Raw genomic sequence first — 16,391 nt, 5'->3', positions numbered from 1 at the left:
ATTTGAAATAAAAGTATTTTTATCAGTTAAGATATTGATCTTCACAAAAAAGTTCTTGTTGTTCTATTTTACAGCTTTTAATATAAAAACTGTATTAAGAATTTTAAATATGCAGTACAAATTCAAATTTTATATCAACCTGTAGTTTCAGTGCTGCTTGCTAGATATAATAACAACACAGTTTAAAGATAATGTCTGCAAGCTATAATGATCTACAGAAAAATACTTTAGCCGTTGTTGACATTTTCAGTTCTGTGAGTAATTTGAGTAAATCCATTATCTTTTTTGTCACTGATGTTTTCCTTTTGGATAAAAGTCTTACAAGTCTTCAGCAGCCTATTTACATGTGTACCCTCATCTTCCAAATAATGCTATACCTCTGTATTTTAAAAACAGCAAATAATCCAGGAACTTGGAGTGGTTGGCAGTGTATGCACTTCATGGGAACTCAAAGTATTTGAAGCATACAGATACTACAAGTAGCCATTAAATCTGGTCCTCCCAGACTTTTAAGTCATATTGTTGCTGTGATACTAGAAAAGAGAAAAAGCTCCATAATTTGAATAGCAGGGAAATCCAAATTATGTCCTACTTGGTCATTGCTGTTTTCTGTTATAATTCTAAACATATTTTTATTCAGAAAAAAATAATTGAAGACCTACGAAAGAAAAGGCCCTGATTTATTTACATTTTGTTTGTAATACAAGCCACTGACAGGAAAAGAAGAGACAAATACCACAGAACAGGGAGCAATGAAAAAAAGGAACATGTTAGAGAAGTAAAGGTTTCTTGAGTGTCCTAACATCACTGAAGATTTTAAGGTTATAACGGCAAGACCACACTGGGTTCTTTTGGGCCTTGAATATAGCAGAATTGAAACAGTTCGTAGAGAGGTGAAAATGAAGCAAAAAGAGCTAAATTAAAATTGTTCTTCTGATGTCATATATTTTAGATTGTTATAGCATGGTTTACGCTGTCACCTTGAGCAGAACCAACTTACATTGTTCTTTAGGTGACTCAGAGGAAATGCAAAGCTTCTTTTCCTCTTACTAATTAGCAAGAGAAGACCTAGGGAAAATATGTCAAACTGAGTTTCATTTGACTTTCTCAAGATGTCTGCCAAAAGGCAGTGCAACAATAAACCCCAGCAATATCAGTGATGTTATCTTACTGATCCCACTAGAAATGTGTCTCCCTGTGGTAGAGAAGGATGTTTTATGTATCACTTTATTTCTGTGAGAGCACAGTTCAGATCTGAATGGTGTTTAGACACTAATATTTGTGACTGTCTTTATTCTTATTAAAGTAGCCAGCACAGAAATTCATCAGTAAAAAAGTAGTAATGGTTTTGTTGTGGACTAGTTAATGTTGGTATTTGGGTTTCATCACCCACTTAGTAGAATTTTTAATCTTGACATAAGGTCACTTTGGCAAAAAAGAAAAAAAATGGTTTTTGTGATTGTAAATTTATACATAAGACTTGTTGATCCTCAGGGTGTTTCTGTGAGAGTAAATGTTAGAATATCTAAATTAGCCTCTGAAGTGTAGTGTAGTTTAGAGATAATTATATTTAAGAGAGGTACACGGCTGCTGGCTGAAGTTCAATACTTTGGCCAGAGTTCTTTGCCTAGCTTCCAGGTCTAATAGTCAACTTGGAAAGATTATTTTGTGAACTAATGCTCTTTAGTGATACACTAAGTGTTTTATAGTGGAAATCTGCTGATAAGCTTTTACTTAATCTCTGGGCCTGACAATGTATATGATTTTAATACACAAGATTAAAAATCCTAAACAATAGATTTACCTCATTGAAATGGTCCACAACAAACACATTATTATAATGCTTAGGGTAGAATGAAAATAAAGTTCATAACATCAAAATACATAAAAAATATTGTGTTAGTCTATGTAAAAAAATCAGTTAGGAAAACTATGTTTATCACATATTTATCCTTTTGAATAAATGTGACAAAATTTTAATGATTGCTGAGGTACATTATGCTGCTTTTTTCATGGAGTAATTTAGTGATTCAGAGAAAGGAATTTTCTTTTGAAACATGTTGTCACTTACATTGTCTAAATTTTTGATGTTTTAGATTACCCTTTTTTTGTTCCCAACATTATTGGGAAAACAAGTCAAGCATTTCAACTTAGTATTTACATCTAGAAATTTTAAACACGGTATGCTATTAAGGCAACAAAATGAGCTGCCCTCCTGATTTTACTCTTGTCATTTACAGCGTTGGCAGAAATTGCTGTATCACAAAGGAAGGTGCTTCAGATCAGTGACCCTGTTCAGCAGATTCTTATTCAGCTGCAAAAAATTATCTTCATCACTCAAGTATGCATTGCTGTTGCTTCTGACATTCTGTACTTTTTAGTCATTTGCTGTTGTCAAAATGATGTTACTGCAAATTGCTGCTAATTTAGTTACTGCTCTTTAAAAACAACAGAACTTGACATTTTTGCAGATGGCAGGATGCTTTAAAAATATACCATTAAAATAAAGACTAACTTTGAATATTAGTATGTGGAGGATGGCAATAATTGAGTCATATGAAAAAAAAAACTGTGGCTCACCTCAGAAAAATGGATTATACAGTTAAGTATTTTTACAACATTCTGTCATACCAGCAATATAACTACCTAGGGTGACTATCATATACTGACATGGAGAGTTAATAAAATGTTTTCCTCTGTAGTAATAGTTTTGAAATAACTTTGAAGTTATATTTTAGTTATCAGTACATAGTAATACTCTCTTGGAAGTTTTAGTGCAATAGATGAAATCCTGAATATTTTAACTATTTTGAAATGTCAGATATTTTTCAAATTTAAGACTTGTTTTAAAATTAAGTTCAACTGTTTCATAGTGAGAGAGAGTTGAATTTATTTCATACTGATTCCAAAGCAAGAATGAAGCTGAGTTGTTACAAAATCTGCCTTGAACTGTCACCTAAAAATGTGATTGGAACCTCTTTATTCTGCAGAAAGATGACTACAATGCAGCTATTTGAAAAATTTGCTATTGTTAAATAAATAGCTTTTTATTTTCCAAAAGGAAATGTTTACATTTGGGATGTGATGTTTATCACCTCAGGGCTTTTGAGATTGATCAGCCAAATTTGTTTGATTTTGTTGAGAACAGAACAACATAACAGAACTTGGGTGTGCTTTACATGTTTCTCTTTTGTTTGTTAGTTTTTTTCTTTTTAATTGTTAAGCTTATCAAAAGAGGTAATACAAGAATTGCAAGAATACAATAATACAAAGGGCACAAACATTTAAAATAATTGGAAATTATATCCTTTTCCTATCAGCAGAAATGAGGCAGTTCAGTTTTTATGTGGTGTATTAGAAGTATGTCCAAGGTGCTCATTAGTGAGCCTATCCTCTGTTGAAGGTTTTCTCAAGTGGCTTACTAATTAATGTGAGTTACTGTAATGTGGATGCTCAAGAACTGAGAACTAACAGCAACTCAAAAACTGGCTCAGAATTGACCACTGAAGTTGTTGCAACAGCTTTTCTCTGATTTCAGAGAAACCAGAATCCATACCTGTTCTTGTTTGCTATGTTCCACATGCCTCCCTTGCACTTGTTTATGTTCTTACAAATCTAAGGTTGAGTATTTTTTATAATACATAGCTGTTTTCTCAAACTGTTACATATTCCAGCTGACAGGTCTAAACTGAAGTTTGCAAGGAAGAGTTCTTGCCCATTAGTTCTTGGCTGCCAGCAGCCTTCCCTGTTTCCATAGGAACAAGAATCAGAGTGATGTCTGGAAAACAATGTAAGAGAAGGCTTTTTAAAAAGCATTATGTAAATCCTTGGGTTTTCTTGGTTTTTTTTTTTTTTTTGGGGGGGGGGGGTTTGTGTTTTTTTTTTTTTGTTAATTTTTTAAAAACCGATCTGTCAACTGATTTCATTAAAACAAAAGCTAAAATTGAGCACTACTGCCTGAGGCAACTCTAAGTTTCTCAAGCACTGGAGTTGTTCTTTACCATTTCTTCTTCAGAATATCCCAGTGTCCCCATGGTACATTAACCACACACAGTTGATTGCAGTGGTATGTAATGTATAGAATGTGTTGTAGGCCTTTCCTAGAGCATCATTTTTTAACTCTCTTACAGGCTAAGGAACATTCAACTTCTGACTCAAAGCATATTTATAAGGCCTATGAAAAAAGCGTAGTATCTGTCTGTTAAAAAAAAAAAAATCTGCATGCTGGCAGTTGTCTGGAGAAGTCTTTTATGCTTAGTGTGTGACTTTGATCTCTGGTTTGTCAGAGCAGATCAGGACTCCTGTGAGGCCAGTAAAACCATTCTGGATTTACAGCTGCCTAAGAGCAGTAATTTGTTCCAGTGGGATAAACGTCTCTATAATGTGTGCTATGTCAGTGTTTGAATGTGAATCATTAGTGGTCAGTGCCTCCCTAAGTAGTCAAAAATGTTCCTGAATTCAGTCGAGTAGTACTTCATGAATTTACATCAATGAAATTATTATAAAGTGTATACTAAATGGTAGAAAATCATAGTTTTTCAAACAGTGCCTGTAGGTATAAACAACTATACAGAAACAGCATAGAAGATAATAAATTCTAAAGGGTAGTAACATATCACAGGAGGGTTGTCAGACTGTGTTGGTGTCATTGCAGTGACCAACAGCTGAAACTGTACATTTACTGTTGGAGCATAAAAATTATTTTAAAGGAAAATATATCCTTTGAACTCTCTGTTGAAGACTTTAGGTACCACAGTGTATGGTTTGTGGGGTTTTTGTTTGGGTTTTTGTTTTTTGTAAATATACATGAAAGATGTGCTCTTTTTCAACCAAACAGGTACAGGAGGACAAAGTATATAAAATCAGTTATGCTTTATAGACAAGTGAAAGGTAAACTTCCCTCAGGAAACTTACAACAAAAGGGATGCTCTGAATTGTATTAAGACCCATAAGGACCTTAGAAGAGGCCATTGCAGCCATTCTATGCACACTGAATGAAGGTCTAAGCTTCTTGATATTCCATTAATTTCAGATGGAGCGACTCATTATAGTCAACATGAAATCTAGTGTAAGGTTCTATGTGCTTCATCTGTAGAAAAATGTCCCAAACACTAGCACTTTGATCGGGAGGCAGATCTGGTATGGCTAATAATGATGTTTACCTTCAAGTCTAGAGGGACTGAGTTACCATGCCTAACAGAATGGGCAAACAAAGGAGCCTTATTATAATATGCCATTAAATAAAGTCTTATAGTGTTGTTTATCATCATGACATTAGATATCATTGTTTCTTTTTGCAGGGTAGCTACATTTCTCAATAATGGCACTTCTGAATGGGTCATTTCATGGCAGGTGTAATTGAATGGTGAAAGTGTATTTCTTCGTTTCATATATCTTCCTTCAGCTTTGTGATGCAACTTGAAAAGGTGAATTGTTGGAAGATTCAAGAAATCCCTTTTCAGTCAGCAGAGCAATCCTTGTAAACTGAAAGGAGAAATCAAAAAGGTGTGGTACATGATTTACTACTTGTGGTCAAGTTTGTCTCTCTATTCTATCATGCTATTGATATTAATATCACAAAAATATAAATGTAGGAGTGCATTTTCAAAAGGAAGTGTTTGGAATATTCTCTAGCTATCTTACGTTTGGTAAATATGTAGTCTCCTTAAATAAGAAGTTTCTGCAGGTCAGTTTCAAGTTTGTATCTTGTCTTTAGAACTCTTTCTGTAAATGGAAAGGACCTGCTAGCTCCTAATACACAAAACTAGACCTCATCTCATCAGAGCTCAAAAAGACAAGAGGAAGGGCAGTGTAATTAGAGGTCATATAAGCTCTTACTTAAACAAGCTCTTCTTGATATGTTAATAGTTCCTTAATATTTTTATATTTTGTACTGTACTCCTACACAAACCATTAGTCCTGAGAAATCAATGTCCCAGAGTAGCTTGAATATAACATGCCTTGTCCTGTTGTTGCACAGTGTGTCAGCGACGTTTTAGTGTCATCAATTTAAAAGTCCTGCAGATTTGTAAGAATGGCCTGACTGAAGAAGCATGCTGGCATGTTTTTCAGTGACATGCTGGATGCTCTCCAACAGAGGAAGATCTAATGACTGTCAGAATTTCCAAATGTTACTTCAAAAATCTCCTGAGAGGACTGTAATCAGCAAAGGAATTGAAATTAACTTCCTTGGCATCTGTGTACTGCGGGAGACTGAAGCAAAGATATTTCATTTATGAATTGATGATAAAGCAGTTATTAGATATATAATAGATATATATGTACCTAAAATGTGATGAAAAGGTGACTTATTATAATTCACATAATTCTCTGCAACTTAATTTGATTATCAGATACTTCCACTGAATTATGGAATCTTCTGTGTCATTGTTTGCTACAAAACAGTCTGACCTCAAATGCTGGATCCTTCCTTTGCTTTTGTAATAATTAACCTGAGGTGCTAAAACTTCCTGGAATGTGGCACATTCGTAGTACATTACAGAGGTAGTTAAAGATGCTTCTTTTTGAGCTATCAGTTTCATGCTGTCCTGTAAATCAAGTTGGGATTTACATAAAAAATTCCTGTATTTCAGCCATAACATTAAATCTAAGAAATACCAGCTCATTGTGTATTGAGTTCATGTTTTCAGAAAAGGATGACCAAAAATATAAGAAAAAGGAAGTGTTTATTATAATATTAACCTAATTTTCAGGTGTTCAGTTATAAAGGAAGTTATTTGTAGATGATATCAGCTGTAGAATTGTGTTAGCTTCAAAACCATTGGCTTTAAACTTGTAGAAAAGGGAAAAAATATTTCATTTAAAAAGTAAATGGTAGTAAATTGAAAATGTTTGAAATGTTGAATGCAATTCTGGGCATTCTACCTTGAAGAAAATATCATTTGTATATAATTTGGAGGTAATGGGAGGAACTTAAATAGAGATAAGAATGAGGTTGAACTCTTACACCAAAAGTTGTTACAAGGTTGTACAATTTCTGGGAAAAAAATAAAATAATGGGTTTTTAAATGCACCAAATTAAAAAACCTAATAAGAATTACAGACAGAAAGATTCCTTCACTGATCAGTGGTGGGGTAAAGGTCTTCTAACAACAGAGATTCTTCTGTTTCTGTAACTGTAAAAGTGTTAACATGCTGCAGAAATGCATAACTGGGATTTCTCTCCTGTACCTGAAGGTTGACCTGTCAGAGTTATTACCAGTGGATATTTTCAAAACTAGATGTTTTTAAGTTTAATGTCAGTATCATTGCTCATATAATCAAGTAGTGAACTGACTCTCAGATTTCAAAAGTGCTGGGATCCCTCCAATGGGAATTATACCACTTGAATATTGGCTAACAATTTCACTTGAAGCCATGATTTTGGCTTTCACTTTTTCACTTTGAAGACACAGTTCTTTTTAAACCAGAGTCATCAGCTGCTTCTCTCACAGGTTCAAGAGAATACACTTTCCTGTTTATTTTCACACAAATGTATAGTTTGTGACATTTCATTCAGATCATCTGAAGAGTTCAGTGCTTTATACTAAGTGCAGCTTGCAGTGTTCAGTTTCTGGAGAGGACAAGGTAGGATGTTCATAATTGTGTTCACCACTTTTTCATTAGTCTGAGATAATATCTTAAATTTATAGATTTTATAGATTTTATAGATATCATAATATCTGAAATACCTTTTGACTTCTAATTGCACTGGGGAACATAAAGTGTAAACTGTCTCCTAGAAATCTGAGGTTTTGGCAAATGGGAAGGATGGACTTTTCAGGTGTCTTTAATTTTTTGGTCTCTTTTTTTTCCCATAGCTGCTGCAAGGTTCTCCTGAATTGATTGAACCCAATATCTTCATAGCAGATTGGCATGGCATACCTCTTTCTTCAGCTGGAAATCTGTTGCTTCCAGAAGATAGGAAAGGTAAACAAAGAACCATGAACTTCTGTTGTGGCATATATATTTGTAATAAAGTGTATGGGATCAAAGCAGAAGGAATTCCTACTCTAAGATCAGTCTTTGAAGACAATAAAGTTATGTTGACCACACTGATTTTGTGGGGGGTTTGTTTGTTTGTTTGTTTATTTTTACTTTGGGTTGTTGGTTGGTTGGGTTTTGTTTTGTACAATTCCTGGTAAGATATACAGTTCAGCACTGCTGGAACTTTCAACTGATTGAAGAGAGGACACTTTGAAATTATCAAGAAATATCAAAGATGCAAATAATATATAGTTAATCCATGAAAATTAATAGAAATGTTTGTTAACTGAAATGTCATACTTAGGATTTACCTGTCCTTGAGTGTGATTTTTAAACCAAGTCTGTTTAAACCCTGATGTTATTATTTTGTCATGTTTGAAACAGTTTTAGTGAGTTGATTTAATTACATAGCTAGATCGAACCATACAAACTTGAGGAGGGAAAAATACATACACACACACATATATGTATTTATAATTTAGAAAATATATCAATATATGTATCAATTCTACTTTGGACTAGTGATTTTCAGCAAGACAAATCATAAACAACATATAAAATCAAACATGCCAGTTGTGGCATCACTTGGGGTGGGGAACCACAATTCCTGGTTAAGAGACTTTTTTCATCATATGTTTTTTTGTGCAGTAGACATAAGGGAAACATGCACCCTGTATTTTCGTAATGGTGCCATTTACATCCTTCTAAATACAGAAAAAACTGTGTTGCAATCCATGGACTAGAGGATAGAGTAACATTAAAATCTGTGGTGCCAGAAAAAAGAGTGAGAAACTTTAGTTTTGATGGTCTTTGTGTTGAAAATAGCATATCTATTCCACAGCTTATTGCAATAACCAGAATTAATACTAGGTGTCAAGGGTGATGTTTGAGTAGGAAGTGAGTCCCTAACAGTCACTTTAAATATGAACATTATTTTGATCCTGGAGATGATAATGCAATTTGTTGAGATGCTCATTATCTGTATTTTTTGAATCTCTTAAACTGCAGACAGTACTTTTGTCCTCATAAATTGCTGCTGGTTGTGTGCCCTTTCCACTGTAAATTTTCACTGTAAATTTCCACTGTATGTGGGAAAAAAAATAAGAAAGTTGCATTTCTGTTCTGTTGCATTAAGTCTTTAAATTCTTTTTCATTGGTTAGAATACTTCCACAATGTGTGTGTGTGTCAAACATTCATATCATGACATAAAATGACACCACATTTCAGGTGGTCATTGTGCTCAGTGGGAGTTACTGATCCTGAAGCATCTGTCTTGTCATCATGTTTGAAGTGGTATTGCTAAGAAACTGGTAAAGGAGCATAAATCCCAAATTTAGTAGTGTAACATTATTTGCCTTTTACTTCAAGGCATTTTTGACACTTCTGGCATGGCAGAAGGGATGACATATGAGCAGTTGCAGGTAAGCTGCATATTTACCTGTCTGTGTTCATTTATTACTCTTAATGAACACAGTTCACTGAAATTAAGTTGTTTTAAGTTGTAGACTCTAATGAAAGAGGTTCTAGAGGAAAGTGGTTATTACAGTTTCTCTTCTAACAGGTCAGTATAGTCACTTTAAAAAGAAAAGGTTAATTATGATGTGCTGAATCCAAGTGTATCATCTTCCTGTTTATGTGACTGCAGCTCACTTTAAACTTAATGCAGTATATGGTTTATTATAATACATGGATGCATAGACTGGAAGAAATGTATGTGGGGCATATTAACTAATCTAAGCATATTTTTCTTTTTTACCACATCTGTTTTCTTCATTCAGATGAGAGAGTCGTACAAGTTTGGCAGCAATTTCCTCACATTTTCACCACATAAACTCACATCTAAACAAAAGGTTAATTACATAAAAGTGTATTTTATTTTAACACTCTGCCATTGCAGGGTTTAAAGGATAAAGCTGATATATTTAGCAAAATATTAGAGTGCAGCACAAAAGCCATTATAAGTGTTTACTAGCACTAAAGTTCAGGGGATAAAAAAAAGTGTTAGTCTGTGAAACTAGGCAAATGTTTTCTCCTCAAGGTGGTATATCTTTCCCACAGGAAAATTTTGACACAAGAAAGAAAATATATTAACTATATAATGTCTCATATTTTTCACCTGATATCCTATTACTTATAATCTCAAATATTCTTTAATACAAAAAAAACATTAACTACTTCAATCAGGTAAGACTATTCCTGTCTTTACATTAATCAGCACTTAAAAGTCTGGGAGACTGCAGTTAGGTTTTCTAAAACAAACAAATAAGCATAAACCCTCCCCACCCCTTGCCCTTCCTCTTGTAAGTATTAAGAGGCTTTAAGAATTTATAGCTCCTGGTGCCTCAGCAGTATTTTTCAGTTATTTTTTATCTCTGTGAATTTTTTTGTATGATTCAAGCTGGAAAAATTTCTTATGGTAGTCTGAATATTTCTATAGGCTACTCATAAAATTGATCTTTCAGCTTGCAAGTGTCTTGCAGCTGCCAGCTCAAAGTATTGAAAATTATGATTCAACACTCCCAAAATAAAATAATGGTTCAGTCTTTAAGCCTTCAGGGTGTACTTGAATTATGTTTACAGATTGCTTTTTCATACATGAGGTCTAACAAATTTCTTTATAAATGTTTTCAAGTATTTTAAAATTTTTGCCCCAATGACAAGCTCCCAAGATTTGATGCTGTAGAAGAAGTATCACACAACTTATGAAAAAAAAAAAGAAAAAGACATCAAGGTCTACCAAGTCCTATTATAAATATACAAATGTGATGTAGTTTTATAGACATTTATCTCACAAACAGACAAAATGTGTCTTACTTTAATTAACTGTAATGAAGGAGGTGAATATGCTGAATATAGATTTCAGTGCGTTTTTTTACAAGAACTACTACAGAGGTAAGATATCTATTAAAGGAAATCAGAATCATAGTGTATCTCATTTTGAAAAGATATGTAGGGATTGAGTCCAACTCCCTCCTCCTCACAGGACTTCCTAAACTTAAGCCATATGACCAGGAGCATCATTCAGCTACTTCTTGAACTTGGACAAACTTGGTGCTGTGATCACTTGCCTGGGGAGACAGTTCCAGTGAGGAACCTTTTCCTCATGGCCAATCTGAACTTCCCTTAGCACAACTTCATTTCATTCCCTTGTGTGCTATTGCTGTAAATGTAATTGCTGAAATGTAGAGTGTACTTCAAGATTGCAGGCATATATGCTGGTACTTTCAACATATGAGTGCTGCAGAAATGCACGTGGGACTAACAGCATTGAAATAATCAACTGTCTTTCTTCCCTGATTTATTCAGAACTTTTTTCTGCTCTGCTGGAATTTCTTAGAGAGTAGTTGTTCTGCAGAAAACTAACTTAATATTCTAAATCTTTAAAAATGCTATTTTAAGGGAGGCATAAAAATTATCTTTCATAGCTACATGGGATGACAGTATAGTATAAGGAATTCTTCTTGATCCTGCAGAAGGAAATGAGTGAAAGAGCAAGCAGTATATTTCAACATGTCTATAAGGTCTGGAGAAGGCCAGGGATATTCATCCTTAATCACATTGTTGGATGTGCTGTCTTTGATTCTCACAGGAGCACAGGAAAATTGGAAAGCACATTTTGTTTCCCTTGAGTCATGCATTTATTTTAGAGACACTTGTAGTATGTTATCCACAATCAGCACTGATCTCTGTTTTCTTCATGGGATTGTAGCAAATACAAAATTGGTGTTGGTGTGAATTTTGGAGGAATTGAGTGAAATCTCCTCATAGGTATGTATCACCTTGGAAGCTAAGATGTATGTTGTCTAGATTTGTTTGTTTGTTTTTTTTGTTAATTGCTTAGATTTGTTAACGGTGTGCATATAACAGCTATGGCAGATTTTGCCCAACTCCACTTCATGTGTGTCTCTACAGCATGTCCTGGCTTTAGCTGGCAGATACAGGACAGTCGTACTGCAACCCTATTGTTGGTCTCTCACCAACAACTTGTTTTTTCACTATGCTTTTTGTGGTGGCTTGACCATGGCTGAATGCCAGATCCCCACCACAGCTGCTCTGTCACTCCCCACAGCATCTGACTGGGGGAGAGAAAATATAACAAAAGGTTCATGAATTGAGATAAGGACAGGGAGAGACATCACTCACCAATTCCTGTCACAGGCAGAACAGACTCCACAGGGGATATTAGCTGAATTTATTACCGATCAGAATCAGTGCAGGATAATAAGAAGCAAAACAAATCTTAAAATTACCTCCCCCACTCCTCTCTCTCCTTTCTGGGCTTTACCTCCTCCCCCAAAGTGGTGCAGAGACAGGGAATGGGAGTTACAGTCAATCCATCACAGGTTGTTCCTCCTACTGTTCAGGGAGAAGAGTCCTTCCCCTGTTGCACTGTGGGGCTTCTCCCACAGGAGAGAGCTCTCCAAAAACTTCTCCAGCCTGAGTGCTTCCCATGGGATACAGTTCTTCACGAACTGTCCTGACATGGGTCACTTTTCCATGGGGTGCAGTCCTTCAAGAGCAGCCTGCTCTGGTGTGGGTCCCTCACAGGGTCACAAGTCCTTCCAGTAAAACTGCTCCAGTGTGGGCTCCTCTCTCCACGGGTCTGCAGGTCCCTGCCAGGAGCCTGCTCTGGCACAGGCTTCCCATGGGGTCACAGCCTCCTTTCAGACATCCACCTGCTCTGGTGTGGGTCTCCTCCATGGGCTGCAGGTGGATCTCTGCACTCCCATGGACTTCCAAGGGCTGCAGGGGCACAGCTGTCTCCCCATGGGCTGCACCACGGGCTGCAGGGGAATCTCTGCTCCATGTCTGGAGCACCTCCTGCTCCTCCTGCACCGACCTTGGTATGTGCAGAGTTGTTGTTCTCACATGTTTCCCTCTTCTCTGCTCTTCTCTGAGCACAACTAATTCTGAACAATAACTTTTTCCTTTTAAACCTGATACCACAGATGCATTATCACCATCTCTGACTGGCTCAGCCTTGGCCAGCAGCAGTCCTGGAGCTGGTGGGCATTGGCTCTGTCAGACATGGGGAAGCTTCTGGTAGTTTCTCACAGAAGCCACTGCTGTAGCCCTTCACTACCAAAACCTGTCCATGCAAACCAGGTAGAATACTACTATTTGCTGTGATGCGTAATTATATTTGGTTCCATTGTCACCATTAATTGTTTCCCAGACAAGGTTTTACTCCCAAATACATATTTTTTCCTCCAGAAAACTGACAGATATACTTTAGCCTTGTCTGTCAAAAACATGTCTATAATTCCAGAGAACTTGCCATGTTTTCTGAAGCGTGTTCTGCTCAGTGCCATTCAGAGCTTTCAGAACTTAAGCAATTTTTTTTTTCTGCTCACACTCTCTCCAAATAGCCAGAGTCCAGTTTCAATAGCTGTCCAGTATTGAATGATTAATTTGGCTAGCAGACATGAATCATTAGGTTTCACCTCAAACTCTCCAAAAAACATAAGCAAGCTAGAAGGACTAATCAGTTTCCTGAGCTGCACTGCAAGTCACTTATCGGTGTCCACCATTACCTGGCTTTATTCCATCACACAGTAATTGGTTTGCAGCCTTCACAGCAACATCTCATCAGCCATGCTTGCCTAAAGCTGTTTTGAGCCTGGCTCTACTTCCTCTCTTTTACATACAGTGAGACATTTCAGAAGCAACTGCAAATTTTCCAGCAGAACCTCAATCCATCCTGTGGCTTTCCTGCAATCCTCTTCTTAGAAAAATGCTCACAGAAGAGCTTTAGAAAAAAAGTACTTAGAGTAATGAATATCCATATCTTGTTTGCTTTAGCAACATACAGTGCAATACTGTTTTTAAACTTACTTATGTTATATTAAGAGCTTTTAGTTTAGACTGGGTTTTTCATTTTCTAAGTTGTAATGATGCAACATGTGTGGGTCTTTCCCAGTGGAAACAGAATGACAGTGCTCCTAGCAGGAACTCATAATATGCTTCAGCTCATAATATGTTTCTAGCTTGTCTAGTAGAAATGAGAAGGAAAAGAACTTCAAGGGCTCAAAAGTCCTTAGAAGGCAAATAAAAAAACCCAAAAACTTGATTTGTGAAATTGCAAATATTTAAAGATATTTTCCATTTTAGGGCCAAATTTCTTCACATTTTCTGACCAAGTTGACATTGACATTATCTGTTCCATATATTGTAAGGCTACAAATTGAATCCTGGTTTAGAACAAAGAATTGGGATGTGTGCTATGGCTAAAAGGACTATTAAATGCAGAATAATCAGCTAGATAACAGAACAATGCAATCCCCTACCTGACCGTGGAACATGCTTCATAGAGAAAATTCTGAAAATATGTATTTATTTTATGGTTCGCAGGAATTCATATGCATTGTCTTTCTCTCCCATCACCATTGCCCTTTGCTGTGCCCTTCTGAAATTCCAAGAATATAAGATGGGAAACCAAACCTTAAGTGAGGTGATGACATGAAAATTGTAGTAGGAAAATAAACTGTATAAAGAGTTAAAAATAATTCAAGCAATTGATGAGAGAAGCATGAATTCTTTAGAAATGGACAGCTTCATAAGAATAATGTCATGCTGCTTTTTTCCCCCTATTTTCATTATAGTAGTAATTACTATCTCAATACCAGTCATTTCATGGGGATTAATGACCAGCTGAGGATAATGACCCTCAGCTTTATCTTGAATAATCAACTTGTGCCCATTTATCACTCATCTCCTGAAATTACTCAGCACTCCAATTGTATTACTTATTTATACAGAAATTTGGTAAACATGCATAAAAAGATCCTGTAATGTTTCCAAATTATTCCATTCACATCCTTAGTGCCACTCTTTCTCTTTTCCACCTTCTGATTTAATATTATACTGCACAAGGGGCAATCTCCTTGTTTGTGAGGCTATTTATGAATAAGGCAGTGAATACCAGGTTCAAAATTCCATCCTGCTTTTTTTATATTAAAGTACACATGTAATACCCAAATTCATGAAGAAATATATTTTTAATAAATTGCTTGAAGAGACCTAATCCAAGCAGAAACTCAGTTATAGAAAAAATACAGTGGTCAGAGACAGGAGATGTGTTCAGCTGAGTGCTCGGTTGTGGTTTCTCTCCCATGGGCAGCCTCAGCACCACACAACCACTTGCTCACTCCCTAGCAGTAGGAAATGTGAGAGTATGGGAAGAATAAAAGTGAAAAAAGTCTTGGCTAGAGATAAAAACAGTTTAATAGGTAAAGCAGAATCTGCACCTCTAAGCAATGCAAGAGAAAGAATCGATTCTCTGTTTCCCAGCATCAGGCAGGCTTAGCCATTTCCAGGAAAGGACTCCATAATGTCTCACAATTACTTGGGAAGACAAGTGCCACAACTCCAAATATACTACCCTGCCCTTCCCTTTTCCCCAGCTTTTATTGCAGAGCATGGTGCCAAGTGGTGTGGGACATCCCTCTTTTCAGCTGGGGTCAGCTGTCCTGGTTGTGTCCCTTCCCAGCTTCTTGTGCACCCTCAGCCTAAGCACCAGTGGGGTGGTGAGAGATGCAAAAGAGGCCCTGCTGCTGTGTAAGTGTTGTCCAGCAATAACTAGAATGCTGGTATGTTGTCAACACGATTTTCAGCACAAATCCAAAATATAACTGTGTGCAAATTACTGTGAAGAAATTTTACTCTAACCCAACCAAAAGCATACAAGCTCAAATGACCATATCTGTTTGTGAGGAATGTTTGAACATTTGTTTTGTAGGAAAAAAAAGAGTTGCAGTGCAAATAAGACTAGAAAGAAAAGGGCTTCACAATCAAATGCGTATATTGATATATTGTCACATATAATTTCTTAACTCTCTTCAGTGAAATTTATTCCATTGTTATTGAAATTTTAGAAATAGAGAAGCAAGTAATTATATCATTAGAAAGAGCTATTTCATGATGAGCAAAACTGTCAAGTCTGGCTCTAATGGTAGCTGTACATTTTTAATTATTCAATAATATCTCAAGGTATTACCCCCAGAAGGATTATATAGCTCAGGAATGACAGAAAATTCCGAACTGTGCCTGTTTGAGGCAGCCCTCATTTGTATTTGGTCTGTGGTCCATTATTTGAAAATAGGAATGCATTAGTGAAGCTTTTTCTGCCTGCAATTTTTTACCATGTTAATCAACATAATGTGCCTCTTTAATTCTGTAGATGGCTAACGGATTCAAATTTGTACTTCATTAAGTAAATGTTTTTTTAATGCTCTAGACCATACTGAACTAGACAATAGATGACAGTACACAGCTCCAACACTCCTGGAACTAAAGTATATCTTTTAACTTGGTGTCATCGAGGTGATTTAAGACATTAAGAACATTTTAAGAACCATTTCCACTAGTGTTGCCAGGTATCTGTTAATTGTTTTCTTCTTCCAAA

General features: G+C 35.9%; 1 protein-coding gene across 1 annotated transcript in view; it reads left to right on the top strand.

Annotated features, from left to right (window-relative positions):
- NEK10 (NIMA related kinase 10) overlaps positions 1–9,558 on the top strand; it is a 76,312-nt gene extending 66,754 nt beyond the window's left edge. Inside the window, 5 exon segments of the mRNA XM_062502783.1 lie at positions 2,241–2,341; positions 5,395–5,505; positions 7,821–7,929; positions 9,356–9,408; positions 9,493–9,558. Of these exon segments, the coding sequence (XP_062358767.1) occupies positions 2,241–2,341; positions 5,395–5,505; positions 7,821–7,929; positions 9,356–9,408; positions 9,493–9,558 (440 nt within the window).
- Positions 9,559–16,391: the final 6,833 nt, after the last annotated feature.

The sequence above is a fragment of the Cinclus cinclus genome, chromosome 1 (assembly GCF_963662255.1).
Source record: "Cinclus cinclus chromosome 1, bCinCin1.1, whole genome shotgun sequence".
Lineage (NCBI taxonomy): Eukaryota > Metazoa > Chordata > Aves > Passeriformes > Cinclidae > Cinclus > Cinclus cinclus.
Note: the sequence above shows the minus strand (reverse complement) of the source record. Positions and strands in the feature narration are given on the sequence as shown.